This window comes from Phodopus roborovskii, unplaced genomic scaffold (assembly GCF_943737965.1).
Source record: "Phodopus roborovskii unplaced genomic scaffold, PHOROB, whole genome shotgun sequence".
Lineage (NCBI taxonomy): Eukaryota > Metazoa > Chordata > Mammalia > Rodentia > Cricetidae > Phodopus > Phodopus roborovskii.
The window spans coordinates 27,129,335-27,150,680 of NW_026126434.1; the positions used below are offsets into that span (position 1 = coordinate 27,129,335).

The 21,346-nt window shown below is 47.8% G+C and overlaps 1 protein-coding gene across 5 annotated transcripts in view; it reads right to left on the bottom strand.

Moving 5' to 3' along the window:
- Positions 1–13,743, bottom strand: part of Brpf3 (bromodomain and PHD finger containing 3) — an 84,115-nt gene extending 70,372 nt beyond the window's left edge. For 3 of the 5 annotated variants that reach the window (XR_007834685.1, XM_051187103.1, XM_051187106.1), the window contains exons 1-6: positions 13,602–13,743; positions 8,314–9,784; positions 5,301–5,457; positions 3,061–3,192; positions 1,028–1,156; positions 510–822 (exon numbers count right to left, since the gene is read on the bottom strand). Coding sequence is in view for 4 of the 5 variants with exons in the window: in XM_051187103.1 (XP_051043060.1) it covers positions 510–822; positions 1,028–1,156; positions 3,061–3,192; positions 5,301–5,457; positions 8,314–9,758 (2,176 nt within the window). In the remaining variant the exon portion in view is untranslated. Of the gene's footprint in view, positions 1–509; positions 823–1,027; positions 1,157–3,060; positions 3,193–5,300; positions 5,458–8,313; positions 9,785–12,955; positions 13,049–13,150; positions 13,231–13,601 lie in introns of those variants that run through there. The other 2 variants (XM_051187104.1, XM_051187105.1) reach the window with 2 other exon arrangements.
- Between the last annotated feature and the right edge of the window lie 7,603 nt (positions 13,744–21,346).

Genomic DNA, 21,346 nt, shown 5'->3' on the forward strand with positions numbered 1-21,346 from the left:
TGGCCAGGCCAGTGACTTCCAGCAGTGTCAGTGTGGGGTTTGGCCCTACAATGCTGCTTACTTGAAATGATAGGTTAGAATGTGGAAAACAACTACAGGAAGCAATTCAGTTACATCTGTGGCCATACAGCAGGCATGCAGTGGCTGAGCAGTCCCTGGCCTGGGTGACTATGCAACAGCAGGGACAGGCAGGGTAGTGTGGTGCTCACAGGCGGTCTACTTTCTGGTCCTCCCACTCCATGCCCCAGGACTACACTTCTCCAGGAGAAGATGCCTGGAGAGGCCTTGGCTTTCTAAACACACAGCTATGCCTTTCCTACCACTCAGCAGGCACTCAGTGTACCAGTTGAAGCCTCAGAATTATTCCAGTCCCACACTGAGCACATCCATTGGTTCCCAATGAGTGTTTCGCACCTCTGAGGCCCACCCTGACTCTGGACTTTCTGGGCCTCTCTGTCTTGTGCCTTTCTTCCTCGTCCTTCTCCTCCCTACCCATCCAAGCTTCTCACCATCCTCCCAGGAGAATCGGTAAAAGTCTTCCAATTTGGGTGACTCGGGCAAGTGGGTGCCCCTCTCAGGATCATAGCCGATGTTCTCTGCCTGCCGACGGGCATGTCGCAGGATGGCCCCTCCTAGGTCCCGCAGGCGGACAGCTGCTCGGTGGAAAATTGTGTCTTTAGCATTATACTTCATGCAGTTGGCAACTATAAGGTTAAAGTCCTCCTCAAACTCCTCCAAGGTGTGGTACAGGTGAGATTCCAGCTTCCGCCTCATAGTAGAAAAATCCATTGGCTTGGATATGAATTCCAGGTAATCTGGAACCTAAACATATAAAACCTGTACAATTACAACAACTATTTATGGGCCACACAGGCACACCCAACTTTCTGCTGTGGCCATGTCAGGCTCACTGAGAGCCTCGGGGTGTGGTTTACCCAGACACCACCCCACCCTCAGTTCTGGATGCCCTGTGGCCCAACCCCTTCCTTGGCCTACTCAGAGGCTATTTCCAGGACAGGCAACTTGCCTCACTCAGGCTGACAGGTTCAGCAAAGATGTGTGCAGGGTCCTTCTCCTGCAGCAGGTCCAGGGTTGTCCTCAGAAGGACTGTGAATGGCATCAGCTCCAGCTCCATGGCAGCCTGTTGCACCCTGACCTGTAATGACAGTAGGAGTGACCAGAGTGCCTCAACAAAGACGCACCAAACCTTTAACCTGGTTGTCATCAATCATGTGCAACAAATCTTCACAAGGTTTTAAGACATGGTTTCTCAAAACAAAACAAAACGAACCATACCAAAACTTACAGAAGTAATTATAATTATTGATTATAATAATTAATACTTTTATAACCCATGCTAGCTCCCAAGTAATGGCCTAAGAATGCTTTGTTAAGATTTACTTTATTTTTAGTTATGTACATATGTTATGGGGGGGGAATATGTGAGGGCCAGTCTAGGCATTTTGTGTGACATTAAGTGAGTGTGCCAGGCAGGTACAGACTGACATTTCACAAAGAAGTGGGGACAGAGAAACCAGGTAATTGGCTCCAGGTCACACAGTTAATGGGGCAAAATTAGCATGAAGCTTTATTTGGCTTCCACAGAGTACTCCAGACCATCATGCCACACTGCTCTTCTCTCTATATTATTACCTCAATTAATGACCCAGTAACTAAAGCAGAAATTAATAGTTCAGTTTATAACTATGATACACAAAGTGTGGTGACAACATAATTGAAAGTCATGGGTTACCTGATTGGAAAAAGACCGAGAAAGCATGTGAGCCTGGGCCTGAGTGCCAGCACACGGATGAACCTGCACATGTGTGTCTCACAAGCACTGAGAGCTCTCGCTGAGAACGTTTGTGCAGGCCCAGAATGACCAGGGAATCCAGGTTCACCACTCAAGCAGCACCTGCAGTGGTACCCTGTGCAATGTTATTTTACATGTGTGCCCTGACATGAAACATGACAATGCCATGGGTGAGACAGACAAGCTCCTTCCTGCCTCTTGTCCACATCAACATAAACCTGCCTACCTAACCAGAACCAGGGAGACAATCTAAGCTACAGAACCAAGACAAATTAAGACAACTTAAGAGTTTGACCTGTGGAGATCTTGAGAGATCCTCCTTGGCCACACATGCACACATGCATCACCCAGGATGCAGCATTGAACTCAAGCTGCTGACTGAGGAGAAAAGGGTTTCTACTTGAACTGAATGAAAGAAGAACAGTTTTAACCCAGTCCTTGAAAGCATGCAAGTAACAGCTGCTATTCTTGGACTAGAGAGAACAGTTTGGGCTTGTCATCCATTCAGTTAATAATATTTGCTCTGTGCCATGTGCGGAGTACTCCAGCAGACACTCAAGCAGGGCAGAACATCGGTACTACTGTTATAATAACGGCAGTTACCACCTTGCCAGCCCTGAATATGTGCCAGGCACTATTCTCAACTTTTACATACATGAGTCCATCTCTACAATGTCAGCTCTGCTGTTATCTCTATACTGAAGATGAGGAAGCAGAGGTATTCAGAGAGTAAGCGGTTTGTTTAGTGCTAAAGAAGTAGAAAGTAAGAGAGACAGGCTTTAGCCCCAGTCTGACAACACACCTTGTGCCCCTAAACCATGTGTTATACCACCAACCTTCTTGTTCCCTGTGGTCAGAGACTCATAGCATGTTTTTGAACTGAGGCTAGACATTTTAAATGACTCCAAGTCCATAAATGCCTAAGGCCCAGGAGAATCTCAGGCTGGAGATTGTCATCTTATAGTGCCATGCCAAGGCTCCAGAAGCTTTTTAAAACATTCAGGTCAATCTCCCTCCAAAAACTGAATCAGAAACTGCAGTCATGGGCTCAGGCATGAGGGACTTAGTAAGCTTAGGCTCTAGCCCAAAGGAGCTGAACCACAAAACATAGACGCCACCAGAAGCACTCTACCCAATTTCAAGTGGGCAGACCGCAGAGCCCACAGTGCTCAGCACCAGAGAGTTGCCCCGAGTCCCCTGATGCCACAGACAGAAAGGTATGGAGAGCGGAGCTAGGTTCTGCTCACCTGTTCCCGCTTGAGCTTCTCCCTTTTTCGAATGAGCTCGATCAGCAGCCGTGCCCGCTCCAGGTCGTGCCGGAGTTTCTGCCAGTACTTCAGCTCTTCCTTCACTGCACTTGTCTTCTCATCCTGCTCCCTCTGAGCAAGGCAAGAACAGGGGGGCTGTGGCCTCCTTCCTTCCCACAGTCCCTGCTTCAGCCTCGGAGGGCTTCAACATTTAGGAACATTTAGGAACACCGCCTTTTCCCGACCCAAGGCTGCTAAGAGCCCTTCCTCCAACACCACCCAGGACCTTTCCTCCAAGTGTCCTGGTGCTGCACAAGAACAGTGAAGGGTCACCAAGGACTGCTTCACCGGCCCCAGACACATGGTTGCTCAGCTATGGCCCTCAGAGCTAGTAAGGATTTCAGGACACAGGGTTGAAAGAATCTCACCTTGGAGCTTTGCCTTGGCTAGAAAACAAAGTGAAGTTCTCACTAGTGGCTTGAGGTTTGAAAATACTTTGGTAAAACACCAAAATCCAGTGACTCCAGGGCTAGAGAAATGGTTCAGGGGTTAAGACCTGCAGAGGACAACTTCCTGTAACTCCAGCTCCAGGGGAATCTGCCTCTAGTCTCTACAGCACACCTGCACTACTGTAAAAATACATGTGCATGCAAACGCAGGCTCCTCCTGTGTTTACTTAAAAAGTAAAAAAACAAAAAACAAAACAAACAAAAAAAACCAAACCAGTCCTGGAAGAGGTCACCATGGCTGAGGGGGAGGAAGCTCAGCATTTGAAGCATAAGAATGTAACAGCTTAAAGCAAATAAAAATTGGTAACATAAACTGAAATCTATCAACCATAAGTCAAGGTGAAGACTGGGGGTGTGGAGTGTGTGAGTGTGTGTGTATGTTAGTTTGTTAATGCTACAGCACAGATTTTGGGAAACCAGAGGTGCAAGAGGGACCAGATAGCACTGGGGGTGGGGTGGGGGTGCACACTTTTAAACCCAGCACTGGAAGGGGGGCAGAGGCAGATGGATCTCTGTGATTTCGAGGCCAGCCTCGAGCCAGAGCGAGTTCCAGGACAGGCTCCAAAGTTACAAAGAGAAACCCTGCCTTGAATACACAAACAAACAAACAAACAAACAAATAAATAAATAGGATTATATACTCAGTCTGCTGTCCTACTGTGTACTCAGACTGCTTAAGTTTAACCTGCCTTTAAAAGAACAGTATAACCAATCTTATTGGCTTTGGATTTCCTGTGCAATCACCTTTTACAACCTAAACATAGCTTTCATTTTGTTCTGCTCCCTCATGTCTATGACTCAGGGGTGTGTGGGTGTGTGTGTGTGTGTGTGTGTGTGTGTGTGTGTGTACACTTGCAAGACAGTGCCTGAGTTGTGATAATCATTTGCTAAAAGTAAACAACATATTATAAGTGACCTTAAAACCAATCAATATCCACCATAAATTTTGGAAACAACATGTGGCTATATCTTGTTAAGGTTTCTTTGTAGTATTGAGTGTCTCTGGGTCAGCAGGGGTAAAAGGACTTCTTCCTTGTAAACTGAGGAACTTTATGTAAGGAGTTTGGGCTGGAGAGATGGTACAGCAGTTAAGAATACTGGCTGCTCTTGCAGAGGACCAGGGTTCAGCTCCCAACAAGCAAGTGGTGGCTAATAACCATTTATAACTTCAGCCCCAGGTCATCCAACTCCCTCTCTTTTCTGGTCTTTGTAGACAACAGATGCCCACAGGGTACACAGACATCCATGCAGGCAAAACATCCATGCTCATAAAATAAATCTAAAACAAACAAAATCTACAACCCCTCATTTGGTCCCCATGCCATGTTTTGTGGGCTGTCCAAATAGAAGAAAGTCCTCTGTTAGGTACAGGCACAACAGACATCATACACAGGCACGGCACAACTCAGAGGCATGACAGACCCCCCAACACACACACACACACAGCAGCAAACAAACTACAGATAGGTCAGACAGATGGAAGACACAGAGAGAGAAGCAGAGAACTGATTTGGTCAAATCAATCAGAGAGGAACGGCTTCTCTGAAGCTCATTAGTACATGAACCAATGCAAAGCATCTCACTCCAGGAGCTGCTGTCGGGTCTGAGGTGATCCCTATAGGCCAAGGCTACATGGAAGGTTCACGGAGGAGGAGGGCCACCCACCTCCACATCATTCCTTCTCTACCCTCACCCTCCTCTAGGACTCTCCACCATCATCACTGTACCTACCTGATCAGCATTTCTCTGGGACTGCAGGTGGGAGTGCAGGCGCCTGATGAGGGGGACACCATTCCGAGCCTGCCTTTTCAACAGCCAGTAGTTGTGAAGCCTCTGCATGAACTGGGTTTTCCTCTGAAAGGACAGACCACTACAGATCTTGTTCAACCTTGAGCAGGGGTACAGGGGAAGTGAGAGACAGGTCAGTGGGAAGCTCAGGCTACACACAGCTGCACATCCTACCCAGATCTCAGCTCACTTCCAAACCTTAGAGAGGAAGACAGATTGGTGACCAAATGTCTCACCTCGGGTGAGAGCTGAGAAAAGGCAGCAGAGTCAAAGCAGCTCAGACTGAATGAGGGTCGTGTTTCACTTGCTTTTCCATCCTGCCCTGCAGTCCTGTGCTGCCAAAGGAGCCCTCTCAAAGAAGCCCTGCTGCCTGGTGTCCCATGCTCTCAGTCCAGGGACTGAGAGCCTCCTCTTGATGAACGCAACAAGAAGAAAACAGGAATTTGGGTAAGCTGTGTGCTATGTGGCCAGTTTCCTGCTTTTTGTGCCTGAGGATCTCACCAGACCCTGGGGTAGCCCACAGCCAAGCTCAAAGAAAGTATGCCAGGTTACTGCTTTCCGTATCCAAATGTAACTCCTCAGAGTAATCTGACATCTGAGGGGTTTTGTGTGTGTGTGCATGTGTGTGAGAGATGGGGTCTCGATATAGTACCCAGTCTGTCAGGGTACTTAATGATCCTCCTGCCTCAGCCTCCCAAGTAACTGGAAATTACAGGCATGTACCCAGCTGACCTTTTATTTTTCACTTAAAAAAAAAAAAAAAATCCTAAAAAAAAAAAAAAGCCTAATTTTTAACCAAATGGAAAAAGGAAAAAAACAATAACAAAAATCTAAACATATAAGAAGATACAAGCTCTCAAATTATAGCCAGTAAAGTCTTAGGATCTGGGTTTAAACTTATAAGTCTTGTGAGGAGAGCAGAAGATGGTCCAGTGAACACCTTCCAGAGCAGCACCGTCCCCACATCACAAAGCATGGGCAGCACCGGAGGAACACAAGTTGGATAGACCATTGTTCCTATTGCAGCTAAGATGGTGGCCCCTGGTGGGATCTGAACCCATGACCCCTTCACCGCTACAGTACGCACCCACAGTAAGCAAGGCCCCAGTGCTCTTGAACTTTCTTCTGCTTAATCTCTTGGCCCCATTCCACAGGAAGAGAACCAAGAGAAACGTAAGAGATGGGCATGTTGGGCAGGCACTGCCCAACAATGCTGTCTCCATCTCCAGTCAGATGTTCTTGCCCCAAAGCCAAGCTTACCTAGGCCTTTCCCCCAAAGGACAGATCCCCACCAACACCCATGCCAAGCACACCTGCCCACCTGCAGGCCAGCTCTTCCCCCTGCCTCTTGGCCATGGTGAGGTGAACAGCATTTGTGCAGGTAGGGGAGGAATACCAATAACAGCAGCAGCAGCAGCCACCATTTATTGAGCGCTTACTACCTGCCAGGTACTGTGCTAAGTATTTGACTCATATTGCCTCATTTATTTCTCACAACTCTGTCTGGTGAGTTTGCTCACAAACCCATGCTTAGTGCAATTAAGCAACTTACCAAAGGTCACACAAAGTATTAAATAGTATGTTTGTTCTTAGCCAGTACAGCAGCTCCTCAAATAGCAGCTATAACAACCAAAAGCTAGCCCCAGGGCACAGACACCATACAAACGGGGACTAAGCACTGACCCAGTTACCTCAAGAAAGATAAGCAAGGCCAGCTCTGTGTCTAGAAGACACACTCAGGAAGTGCTCTCTGTCCTCATCTTGTTCTGGTATCCTCCCAGTGCAGCAAACTGCCAGTACTGCTTTATCCCTAACCTTCTCATTGAGACTGGGGCAGAAGACAGCCTAACACTTAGAGCCCAGAATCTGTCCCTTTCCACCTAGCCCCACCCCTTAGAACAGGATGTGGCATGTAGTAAGTGCTCAATAAATACCTCGTTGACTGAACAAAGTAGCAAACAACATTACCTCCTGTGGCTGTGGTTCTTCATCTGGGAATATGGGAGAAGGTGCAAGGACTACATTAGATGAATAGCCTCCAAGATTCCTTCCTTCCTTCTCTAATGCTATAGACTTTTTTTTTTTTTTTTTTTTTTTGGCCTAGACTTTAACTATGTAGAACTATGTAGAGTTAGGTTTAAACTCCCTGGAATTCAACTGACTCTGCCTCCCAAGTGCTGGGACTAAAGGCATATATCAACATACCCAGCTACTATGGTATATGTTTTAAAGGAATCACCTTGAGATGGCGTCTGCTGAAAAATCTTCCCTGCTGAGCTCCCAACCCTCCAGCAGCCCCAGCTACCGCACCTGACAGTTTAACACAGGCACAGTGATCTCTTTGCAGACTCTCAGGGAGGTCCATGTGGCTTGGTTATAAAGCTGAACTTTCCCCTGAATCTAAAGCTTCTCAAGGAGGACCATCCCTCCCATGTCCCCTGTAAATAAAAAGTCCCCACCTTTCCCAGGGCAGAGCTTTTTAGAAGGCAGGTATTGAACCCTTAACACAGTAGCTCCCCATTTTGCAAGAGTTCTGTCCCCACATGGATTTTGGGGAACGCTGTGCGAGAGCCCTTGGGTTGTCACAAAGATGAGGTAATGCAAAGGACCCAGCTTGCATGTAGGAAGACCAGAAACGATAACCACCTAGAAATCAGTGGAGGATTACCCTGTTCACAATGCTATTTACTGCCACTGTGAAAACTACCACCTCGGTTGATACATTGTCACCCAAGTTTCTAAGCAATATAAGTGATTTATGTCACTGTGAACCAGAGGAAACACATTACTCAGAAGGCATCGACAAAAGCACAAAACAGGCCCTGGTTCTGAAGGACAAGCTTGAATTTGGGAGCCCAGAGGAGGTCAGATATCCATCAACCACATTTGGAGAAGACCTGGCCTAGGGTGAAGACCAAACCAAGAGTCCCTCAAGAGCCCTCCTGACGAGGCTCACCTGTAAGAGGGTATCTGTGGGACAGTGACCATGGGGACAGTGGTGGAGTGTGTCTCTCGGCCAGCTTCCTCTGGCTCCTTCTTGATCTTCTGCTTTAAACTCATCTTGTTCTTCTTGGACACCCCCTTGAGGGGGCTGCCCACCCCACCTTGGCCTTCCTGGTCTTCCTCCTCTGCTTCTTCCTCTTCATCCTCCCCACCACCCTCTTTTAGACCATCCTCATCCCCCACCTCGCTGAGGCTTCTGGGCGAGTCACCCTTCCTCCTGGCAGAGGCAATAGTTGGAGAGTGGGCCTCACAGTAGGCGGTCTTTCGCACAGTAAAGATGGTGCCATTGAGGCTCGTTTCTCTCATGGGCTCAATCTTCATGAAGAGTCCAGCCCGCTGCGCACATGTCACATGGAAGGCAGTGTAGCAGTTCACCTTATGGCACTGGATAGCTGCACCCAGCCCTTTCTGCTTGCAGATATAACAGGTTAGCTTCCAGCGGGCAGGTGGAATGTTGTCAATGCCCTCAATAGGCTCCAGGAACACGGTATTAGCAAAGCACACCTCAGGGATCCAGATGGCACAGACTACATGGGCCCAATGGCCATCGCTGGTCTGTTTGAAGGCTCCACCTTTATTAGGGCAGAGGACACAATCCACCGGCCGAGAGGGAGACTGCAGGCAGCAGCGACATAGCCACTGGCCCTCTGGGATGTAGGGGACACCATAACACTCCTGGTGCACAGCTAAGTTGCAGATGTCACAGAACAGGATGACATTGCTGTTGTGGCATTCATCATCCAGGCACACGCAGCAGAAGGCATCCTCATCGATTAGTGACTGCTGGGCCCCGCTACTGCGACTTTCGAGGTATGATTCTTTCTCAAGCCGATCCACCAGCAGCTCGAAGGTATCTGCTGACACTGAACTGTGCCCATCTACTCGACGCTTCTCATTTACCATGTCTAGCCAGGCAAGGTCCTCCTCATCCATGTCATATTCTACCTCTGCGTCCAGTTCTTCTGGAGGCTTCTCAATGTAGCGGTAATAAGCAGCAGGCAACGGGGGTGCTTCAGGCTGGCTACCTGTATCCACCACACGAAAGCTGGGCTGTGGGAGATGAAAGGAGGTGCCAGATGCATGTTTGGAACAGGACTCCTTCTTCTTGCCTTTAGATGAGGATTTCTTGGACTTGGCAGGGAATTGAGGCTGCTCACTATTTTCCTTGTTACTGTTGCACTCAGTGATGTCCTGAGCAGTGAGCTCATCTTCAGTAATGATCTTGAGTGGGTCATAAATGCTGATACGATGGAGGCGGCCATCAATGTCCACCTCGACAATCCTCTGGGCTTGAGCATATGTTAAGGTCTCTCGTGTGGGTGAACACTTAAGACTGTATGGGGATGGGGATCTCCGGCCCTCGGCATTCGGCCGTGACTTTCGTCGAGGCTTCCTCATGGCAACTGGAAACTGCAAAGACAAGCCTAAAGAGAGAGACACAAAAGTGTAAGCTGGGTATTCGTTGCTATGTGCACTCATTCATCCTTCTACCAAATGGACACCATGATATCCGTCTGTTCCCTCCACACAACGGCCCTCTAAAGCATCCAAGAGGCATTGCTTTCTTTAAGTCTTTTTATAAACACCACTTATCAGTGCAACCTTTTTTTTTTTTTTTTTTTTTTTTTTTAAACTTTAAAGTTGCAAATTCCTGCTAGGCAGTGGTGGCACACACCTTTAATCCCAGCACTGAGAAGGCAGAGGCAGGCATCCCCCAATACTGGAGGAGTTATAGACCTATTCTGCATGACATTTAGGTGGGTGCTGGAAATCAAACTCAGGTCTTCATGCTTACACAGTAAGCCCTTCCCCAGCCCTGAAATTCAACACTATGATCTCTGTCCTTAAGGAGTCCTATCCAATGAAAAGGAAAGAACATAGATGGGTCCTTATAAGTACAAGATGAGATCTAATATCTAATGATACTTGTAATGCTGTGAGATGGTTGATTATGGGAAAAGATGATGGTAAAGGATTCTGAAAACAAGAACTAAATTAGAAGGACTGCTTAAGCCCAGGAGCTCAAAGCCAGTAACAAAGCAAGACTATGTCTTGTTTGTTTGTTGGAGACAAGATTTTTCTTCATAGCCCTGGCTGTCCTAAAATTCTGCTAGATGATGTTTGTTTGTGTTTATTTTGTTTTAAATAGGGGAAGCAAAACAATAATTGTGACCAGAGACTATCCTCTACTTTCTAACAACAACAACAAAAAAACACCAAAAAAAAAAAAAAACACACACACACACAAAAGCACAAGACAAGGCCAGGCAGTGGTGGCATGCACCTTTAGTACCAGCACTGAGGAGGCAGAGGCAGGCAGATCTCTGTGAGTTCAAGGCCAGTCTGGTCTACAGAGTGAGATTCCAGGACAACCAGGACTATATAGTGAGACCCTGTCTCTCAATAAATAAATATTCAAAATAAAATCACAGGTCTAAGGCCTTGCCCAAGACATCTTACCATGGTTAGAAACTCTATCTCTTGGCCCTGTCAAGAGTAAAAACATCTGAAATGCTTTAAACTATAGTACCCAGGGTACTTCCTGTAGAAGGCAGCACACAAGATAACTTTGCTTAGGGCATTTCCAACCACAAACCTTGCAAAGTCTGGGAATGCTTCTAAGAAATCTTTTAAATTTTAAGAAGCCTTCTGAGATTTTCACTGTATTCAAGGACAAGTAGTCTGGGGTAGTAGCTGAGGTGAACTTTCAATGTACTATTACCTCAGAAATCTCTATCCCATGATATTATATCTGATCCACCCTTGGGTAGCAGAGAAAGCCCTATGCTTCCCACAGCACTCTCTGGATGTAGGGAACTATGCCAAGCCCCTAAGGAGCAGTTCCAGGCAGTTACCAAGGCCATCACGACCAGGAAGACTTCTGAGATACGACGATGATAGTTCAGCATACTTTAACAGACTACAATGGCCTTTTCTTCTCACCATTTCTCACTACAACCTCAGGAGGTTGTGCACACATTATTATCTCCATCTCAGACATAAGAAACAGAAGCTCAGAAAACTGTGGCTCAGCCAAAGCTGATGTGACTCCGGATCTCCTGTGTTCAAGCTGGGAGGTTAAGAACACCAGTGTGGTGCCGAGATCTTTACAAAGATGTTCTGCACCAATCTAGGTTCTAATCTTAGTCCCACATAACCTGGACAAAGTTTTAATGCCCCTGTGTCTGCACACTTCATCAATAAATCAAGGGCTGTGCTGGGTGTAGTGGTTTTCTTTTAATCCCAGCATATGGGACTGAGAAGCAGACCAATCTCTGTGCAGTCAGAGGTCAGCCACATCTACAGTTTTTCAGACCAGCCATAGCGCATAGTGAGACTCTGCCTTAAAAAATAAATATATACGTGCTGGAAAGATAGCTCAGCAGAGGACCTAGGTTTGATTCCCTGCACTCACATTATGGATCACAAGTGTCTGTAACTCCAGTTCCAGGGTATTAATGTCTGGACTCCCAGGGAAACCAAGAATATATCAGCCAAAATACCCATACACATAAAAATAAAAACAAAAAAAAATTAAAAATAGATAAAATCATGAACAAAAATATCTACTGTTTGTTGTTTGAGACAGGGTTTCTCTGTGTAGCTCTGGCGGTACTGGAACTTACTTTGTAGACCAGGCTAGCCTTGAATTCTGAGATCTGCCTGTCTCTGCCTCTACAGTTCTGGGATTTAAAGTGTTTGCCACCATCAACCTGGCAAATATTTTCTTAAGAACAATCGATAAATTATCGTTGACAACCACAGTCCACAGTGATAAGGCCTTTAAATCCCAAGGTGTGACTTAAACCTGGCTGAGGAGCAATATGTGGCAGGCATACACCACTTGGAGCCAAAGAACCATGACAGTAACTGTGTTCAGGGTCCTGAAGCCCTGGGGGGCACTAGATCATTTACAAATGTCAAGGGTAACGGCAGTGGTGGTGCACACCTTTCATTCCTGCACTCAGGAGGCAGAGACAGGATGATCTCAGAGTTTGAGGCCAGCCAGGTGTACAGAGCGATTTCCAGGACAGACTCCAACGCTACAGAGAAACCCTCTCTCTCTCCCTCTCTCTCCTGGGATATGTTAGACCCTGCGTGTTTCTCTCTCTGTCTCTCTTTCTGTCTCTCTCTCTCTCTCTCTCTCTCTGTGTGTGTGTGTGTGTGTGTGTGTGTGTGTGTGTGTGTGTGTGTGTGAAGGTCTTCTCAGAAGCAGCCCCAGACTTGGGCACGTCACATTCCCCAATCCTCTGAAGAGAGAATACATACTTCAGTATCAATTTTGAAGAGTCAACAGTACCCCTCTCTGCCCATCTGCAGTCTCAGAAGTCGTCTCTCAACCCGCCCCCAAGTTCCAGTCCCTAACCCCACTCGGGGCTCCTGCTGTCACCGAGGGCAAACAGAGCCAGGGCTGCTGCTGAGGAAAGCCAAGCGTTTTCACCTACAAGGAGCTAACATCCAGACCGGATTATTTTTGGCGGGAGTTTCCTCGCGTACACAAGTCTCACTATACACACACCCCCTAGTATCTCCAACACTCCGTCAAGTGGCGTCCCTCGCTGCCCCTGAGCCCCAATTCGACTCGCCCACCTCACCCTGGCCCCCGAACGAGGAGTTTGAACAATTGGACCGAACACGCCCTGCACGCCACACGGAGTCTCAGGAGACCAGAGAAGACCTCAGACAAGGCCCCTGCCCCTTTAAAGGAGCGCCTCTCCCGGGAGAGCCTTCACGGGCCCGACCCCCGAAGGAGGAAGGAAACATGTCCCGAAAAACCGGGGTAAGCGCACCACAGACTGACGCCGAGTCCGACCCTTACAGAGAAAGCGAGCGCCAGCCGACGAGGGGGGCGGGGGCAGAGATGCGAGCACTCATTGGCCGCCCGGTCTGCCCGTCAAGAGGGAGCCCGGGCGCCAAGAGCGGCCCCAGAAGGCGGAACTCTCGTCTACACCTGGCCAATAGGAGAGCACGGGGAGGGCGGGGCCTAGCCGCTCGGCTGCCAGGACCGGGGAGAAACAAGATGGCGGGTGCGGGAGGGGGTCCTCGCTTTGCAGCTCCCCCTCGCGCGCCCTGCCCGGCTCCGTCGCCGCCCTCGCTCCGGGAGAGAGCGCGCGCGTCGCCCCCGCGCCCCACCGGGATGCCCCCGTGCGCCCCGGCTGCCCCCCCACGCGCAGCGCTCGGTCCCCGTCGGCCCCCGCCGTCCCCCCGCTCGCTCGGGCCCCGCCGCCGCCCCCATTTTACCTCAGCCGCCGGCCGGGCCCCTCGCTTCGGGGGCCCCCTGGGCGCGGGCGGGCGGGCGAGCGGGCGAGCGGGCCGGGCCACCGAGCAGGTTCGCGCGCGGCCCGGCTGAGGGAGCGCGGCCTCCTCCTCCTCCCGCGCCGGCCCTCCGCTCCGTCTCCCCCGGCCCGGCCGCCGCTCCCGGGGGAGGAGGGGGAATGGAGCAGCCGCCGCCACCGCTGCCGCCACGGAGCCCGGCCGAGGGGAGGGAGGGATCAGCCCCCAGGCAGGATCCGCCCCTCGGCCTCCCCCCCGCCACCTCCACCCCTTCCCTCGCTCCCTCCCCGGCTCGAGCCGCCGCACGCGAAGCGGGAGCGCGAAAGCGCGGGGAGACCGAAGCGGACGCCCCCGCCCGAGCCCGGCGCGGCGGCGGCGGGGAGACGGAGCGCGGAGCGGCGGCGCCACCGTCCCCGGCTCGGCCTCGCGGTGGCGGTGCGGACGCGGCAGGGCCGAGCGCAGGCAGTCCGGCTCGCCGCCGCGCTTCACCCCGGGCCTGCCCCAGAGCAGCTCTAGACGGGGTTCCCGCTCTGAATTCGGGGGGCCGTGGCCTTCCCCCACCCCAGCTAGAGCGTGGAGTCGCCAGCCGCCCCCAAGGTGGAGCCCCTGCCCCCCTCCATACACACACAGAGGTGTCGCCAGGCGACCTCTGAGGTCCCGGCGGTGTGTGATTTGCACCGGCCACCTGCGCAGGTGGCCGCGCGGACCCCAGAATGTCGCCCCTGCCCAGGTCCCCAGGACAAAGGTCTAGCGATGTCCACCCCTCCCCTCCCCCAGTGAGGACAGCCCGGGAAAGACCGGCGTCTGTTGTGTGTCCAGGTGAGCCTCTTGTCCCACACAAGGCTTCAGCTACAGACCTGACTTTTTCATCTGTGTGGGTTGTGGTTTTGTTTTTTAAGTAAACATAAAAGTTTGACAGTCTGTTTAAGCGTGCCTCGTAGTTCCGTTTGTCACTCTAGGCATGGGAAATACTTTTCTCCCCGAATCCGATTTGACAAGGAGTCGGTTAATTTAATGCACTACGCGGCTTTCTCAAAGACGCCTGCCTGACAAGTAACAACTCCAGACTTGGAGGTGTACTCAAACTGCCTTTTGTTCTAATAAAAGAAAAAAAATAAGAGAAAAGGTCTCTTTGCCAACCCCCTTGTGCCTATAAATTTGAAAACTTACCTCTCATGACTGAGGTCTTAAACACCAATACTTAAAATGGTGCTTATAAAGGATATATGGATAAGCTGCCACCGAGCATGAAGATGAATGATATATTTTGAAAGCGTTGCCTCAGCTCGCAGGGCTCAAGAAACTTTCACAATTGCTTGCTTGGCTCTGACACCCAGGACATGGGTGCTACCCTTGGAAGGATACAAAATAAACTCTTAGGGTCTAAACATGGAAGGATAGGAGTTCGGCACCCTAAATAAATAAATAATTACCAGCTCAGGGAAGCAAGCAAGTTTTCGTTACAGTGGTGTTTTCTCGATAGTTGGGAATAACGTACTACAAAAATAACCAATTTTTAAGAAGGAAAGGGCGTGGCTTGTGGAGCTGAGCAAGACCAGGGCAGTGTTTTGTAAGCTCTGAAGCTGAAGTACTGTGAATCTTAAGCTTTCTAAAGCTTGGGGGAATAGTCACTGGGGATGTGTGTGGAAAGAGTAATTGTGGAGGGGAAAGCCCTGGGGGAAGAGAATTTTGCAATCACTGTAGGTTTTTAAAAAATCTCAAGGAACAGAAATAGGAATTTCGAGTCTTGTTCTATAATTTGAAATATAAACATTTATATATGACATGTTTCTTTTTTATCTTTTATTCTTCAACAGTTTCAAACCTATGTACATCTTGCACTTGTTTCTTGAATGATGTTCTTGAAGTTATTTAGCATGACCTCGTTTGCATGATTGCGAGGGATCATTTCCCACTAAAATGAACAAATAAATACCCTGAGAAGCTATCCCAGTTTGCACTTGTAGTGATTTAAGTGCTGTTGAAAACACATGGCAGCCTAATCATGCAATCACCCACCTTCCCTTGTTCATTTCCATAAGACTTCGCTCATGTTTCTCCACCCTCACCCCATGCTTAAAGTGGTAACATTACAGCCACCCTTATTTGCCTTGGACATGGGAAATTGGTTTCCTGTAGCATAACCTCACACACAACCAGTTCTCTGGGATGTAATCTCAGATGTAACATGCAACAATTATGTCATTAAAAACAAATTTGGATCAGACATCCCAGAGGCACTAAATTTAATTCCCTTTAATCTTCAGCTATTTTAAAGAATTTGAATTCATCAGTCCCTAGCCTATCCATTAAACAGTGCTACAATTAAGTTCAACAAAGCAAGCAAGAGCTCTGCCTTTGACTCTAAATATTTGGTTTTTTTTTTTATTTTTCTTCTTTTTTATTAAAACTATTGTGAGCCCTACACAGATACCTTTAATCCTAGCACTCAGGAGGTAGATCTCTGTTTTCCAGGCCATCTTGGTCTACCTAGCAAGTTCCAGGCCAGCCAGGGCTGTACTGTGAGAGCCTGTCTCAACTAAACAAAGCAAAAAAAAAAAAAAAAAAAAAAAAAACATGTAATTACACATACACACACCAAAATCTATCACCATCAAATATATATTTAATTCATTTATCCCCATAAGAAAGGGGAAAAAAAATCCATGAGAGCTGAAACTAGAAAAATAGTTCTCTGTGGTGGCCTTTATGACTCCTGTCCTTTGCTTGTCCTTCCTCATCACCTATTGTCTCCTTTCTACAATGCTATCTATCCTGTACCCACATGTACTCTCGCTAAAGGCTAGGTTCATAATATTAGGGAAAACAATTGCTCTTTTTCTTTCTGAGACTCTGTCATCTACATATATTCTAAATCTTTCCATTCTACAGTTTTACTTCATGTTTGCAATTTTTTCTTTAGTTGTATTTATTTAGCACACTCATACCACAGTGCCCAGGATGGAGGTCGGAGGTCAACATGTATGAGTTGGTTATCTCCTACAGTCTGAGTTCAAAGGGTTTAATGTTTCAGGCTTTGGTAGCAAGTTCCTTTACTCACTGAGCCATACCAGCACCCCACCAATACTTGTTTTTAAGAATCAAAGCAGGGGCTGGAGAGATGGCTCAGAGGTTAAGAGCACTGGCCACTCTTCCAGAGGACCTGGGATCAATTCCCAGCATTCATATCAGTGCAGATACAATAAAGTTAAATAAACTATTAAAAAAAAAAAAGAGTCAAAGCAGGCCAAGCTGTGGCGGTGCCTTGAACCCCAGCTGGGGAGGGCAGAGGCGGATGGATCGATCTCTCTGAGTTCAAGGTCAGCTTGGTCTACTGGGAGAGTTCCAGGATGATCAGAGTTACACAGAGAAATCCTGTCTACAAATAATAGTAATAATAATAAAAAATAATAATGTTTAAAAAAAAGACAAGGCCACATGAGATTTGATGTAGAAAATATTTATACATGTATTAATATTAGCTTTGGGTAACTCTGTCCTTGCAGGGTACAGGAGTGTCCCATTAGCTTTTTTCAATTGGACATCATAAAGAGCAGAATGAGCAACAGCCAAGTCCCCCATACCCCACCCCATCCCCATCACTGTGAAGCAGCAACTTTCTTCCTAATAAACAAGATTAGCCAGTATCTCATCCTAGTCAACACTGGGACCCTCTTTTCTCCCCCTTATCATGTGATAAAGGACTCAACACTGTGGCTGGAGTTAGAAGCAATAGCTGCTCTTCCGGAGGACCTGAGTTCAGTTCCACCATCCACTTTGGATGCCTCAAAACTGCCAGTAACTCCAGTTCTGGGAGGGAGTGGGATCACATGTCCCTGTCTAGCTACTATGTGCACATGGTGCACATACCTACATATATATGTAAATAAAAACAAAAATACAGCTGGACGGTGGTGGTGACATCTTTAAACCCAGCACTTGGGAGGCAGAGGCAGGTGGGTCTCTGAGTCTACAGGGTGAATTCCAGGGCAGGTTCCAAAGCTACACAGAGAAACCCTGTCTCAAAAAACAACAAACAAACAAAAAACTCTTTAAAAAATTAAAGTCTTAGGCTGTCCAGTGGGGAAAACAGCGTTCCGCCTTTTTCTAGAGGCAGTCCTCACTGCATCCCAAGCAGACAAGCCCAAGTCATGGAGATGAGAGCACTCATTTGGTGAGTAAGTCACTAGGCTTAATCATGAAAGGTGATGTCCCTCTTCAGTCCCTTTGTCTCCATACCTATCTACTCTAATTACAGAAGCAGCTGCCACCATGTATTCATTGCTTTGTGACTCAGAGAGCACTTAATGTATCCTGAATGCCAGCACCCCAGCCTCACAAGGTGTTGTCCCTGCCGCTGGTTGGAACCCCAGCTCTCCTCACTAGGATTTTCTTCAGTGCTCTGAGGCCAGCTGTTAGACTGGAATGGAGGGGTATGAGTAAGGCATTCCTATGACCTGCTGTGTTTTTAGGAATGGCTTTACTCTGGTAGGCAGCTTTATTGCTAAGTGGCTCAGAAAAAGCATAGAGGGTAGCATGGGCACCAGGGCTTGTGTGTCCCCAGGACCTAGGCACAAGGCAAGAACAGGTCTTCCTGATAAAAATAACAATAATCATGTGTCATAATCGTTGAGCCTGTGGCTTTGATTCAGCTGTGGTCTGTAGTTGCTGGTAAGGCCAGCCACAGACTCCATATTGAGATCCCAGTGGCCACCCATCCCAGGAATATCACTGGACCAGCAGGACAGATCAAGGACTCCCTGAAGGCTGCGCACATGTCACTTGGCTCTACTGCCCCAACTTCATCCCGGGATCACAGGATGCTTCTGCGACCAGAAAATTTCCACCTCAGATATCCATGAATGACATAAAAGCTACAACATGGGGGCTGGAGAGGTGGGCTCAGCAGTTAGGAGTTCTGGCTGCTCTTACAGAGGACCTGAGCTTGGTTTCTAGCAACCACATTGGCCAGTTTACAACTGCCTATAACTCCAGCTCCGGGAGGGTTCAAGGCCCCTGGCCTCCAGGGGCACCTGCACTCACACCCGTGTGCTCACACATACACATCATTTAAAGTAATAAAAATATATCTTTGCAGGCTGTAGACATGGCTCAGTAGTTAAGAGCACCGGCTGCTCTTCCAGAACACGTGAGTGAGATTCCCAGCACCCACGAGGTAGCTCACAACTGTTTGTAAATCAATTTCTAGAGCAGTGGTTCTCAACGTGTGGGTCATAACTCTTTTGTGGGGCCAAATGACCCCTTCACACAGTTCAAATATCAGATATTTACATTACAATTCATAACAGTAGCATAATTACAGTTATGAAGTAGCAACGAAAATAGTTTTATGATTGGGGTCAGCACAACATGAGGAACTGTGTTAAAGGGTCACAGTATCAGGAAGGTTGAGAACTGCTGAACTAGAGGATCCAACGCCCTCTTCTGATATACAAAGGTACTGCATGCACATGGCACACAGACATACATGCAAGCAAAAACAATGGCACATATAAAAGTTTAAAAAGAGATGTTAAAAAATAATCTCTTTAAAGCTCCAATATTGTGGATTGGAAAGATAGAAGGGTGGATTGTACATTCACTGTAATGAAGAGGTCAGTACATGTGTGTATATGTCACTCACATGGGTGTAGGTACCCTTATTGGCCAGAAGAAGGTGACTGGTTCCCCTGCGACTGACTGGAGTTACAGAAAGTTATGAGCTGCCACGTGTGTATTGGGAATTGAACCTGGGGCCTCTGCTGGAACAGCAGTATTCTTAACTGCTGAGCAATCTCTCTAGCTCTATGCAAGTAGGTTCTTTATGCTGTTCTCCCTTCTCTCTGTTGGATGGCCTTCCTCTCAGGCTTGCCTCCCTCAGTCACAAATGACTGCAACAAAGTTACTGATGACAATGACTTCAGTCATTTAGTGTCACAGACATCATAATGTCTATAGGAAGAAGAGAAGTTCCTCCCTCCACCCAACTCTCTGGATGGCTGTGAGTAGCTTTAAGACTGAGTGACATCGCCTAGAAGCCTCTAGAAAAATCCCTTTAAGAGCTTCCTGTCTGGAAGTGATGACGTCTTCATTACTAAGTCAGTTGATAACCAAAAAAAAAAAAAAAAAAAAAAAAAAAACACGGTTGAGTGGAGACAGTTTCTAGTGTTTGTCAACTCGACACACTAGGGACAACCTCAGTGGAGGAATTGCCTCCATCAGATTGGCTTTTGAGCATGCCTGTACTCAAATTTTTTTAACATAAAATTATTTTTATGTTTATTTTTATTTTATGCATATAGCTGTTTTGCCCTGCTGTGTACCACATTCAAGTCTGGGTCTTACAGAGGACCAGAAGAGGGCATCAGATCCTCTGGAACTGCAGTTTCAGGCTGTTGTGAGTCACCATGTGGGTGCTGGGAAGAGCAGCCAGTGCTCCTAAACCACGGAGTTGTCTCTCCAGCCCCACCCATTTTCTTGATTAATAATTGATATGGAAGACCCAGCTCATTGTGGGTGGTGCCTGTCTTGGGCAGATGGTCCTGGGGAGTATAAGGAAGCAAGGCATGGCAAACAAGTCAGTAAGTAACATTCCTCCACGGTCTCTGCTTCAGTTCCTGCCTTGAGTTCCTGCCCTGGCTTCCCTCCATGATGGACTGGCACTTGACAGTGTAAGATGAAACCAACACATTCCTCCCCAAGTTGCTTCTAATCAGGATTGTTCTTACAGCAACAGAGAAGCAACTCAGATGGCCATCATTCGAGCTGGGGCAGGTGCTGGAAGACGTGGTCACACCACACCACCCTTGCTGTTTTCATTGTGTTTTGTGTCTTGTGTCTTTAGTCTTGTTCATTTGCAGCTGATGTCTTCTAGTTTCCAGGCCCTAAAAATAACACTGACTACAGAAAGCAACCTTTGACCATGTGCTCATACAAAGGCAGGATCACTCCCAGTCCCTGGCCCTGGACATCATACATCCCACCATGCCTTAGTATGAACCCCAAGGTTAGAACCCATCTGGCTGATGCCCCTTTTCATCTAGAAGTAGCCAAAGCAGTTTTCACGCCATACCCCAGTATATTGGGCCCAAATCCCTGAGGAAGAAACATTATGGCAAAAACAAATGTCTGAGTTAAAAATCTTTTAAGACATTAGTGTGAAAGGATAAATGATGGCAGGAAATTGTGGTACCCACCTTTAATCCCAGCACTCAGGAGGCCAGGGCAGGCCAATGAGTTTGAAGCCAGCCCAGGGACACAGTGAAAAGTAAGCAAAAGTCTTGCAGTGGGTTTGGGTGTGAGATGGCTGGTTAAGAGGAAGAGAAGGGGAAATATAACTCAGATGATGGGATCTGAAGACAGATCCCAGTAGACCCTGAGGCACAAGGAGAGCTCACGTGAGACCATGACTGCTTACTTGGCGACGGATTGTATCTAAACTCGACTCTTGGCATCCCTTTCCAAGCGAAGTCTTCAACTGGTTGGTCTTCCCAGCAAGCCTGCTTTACTTTTCATTTTGAGTACTTCCAGGGAAATAGGATTTAATGCTAGACAGATGCATCACTTAGTAATTGATTGGAATTTGACAGATTGCACCCCTCCCTCCTTGTAGATTGATTTATGTTACTTTGTGTGTATGTATGAGTATTTCATACTGTATGTGTGCAGAGAGAGGGCATCAGGTCCTGAACGGCTGTCACAGATAGTTGTAA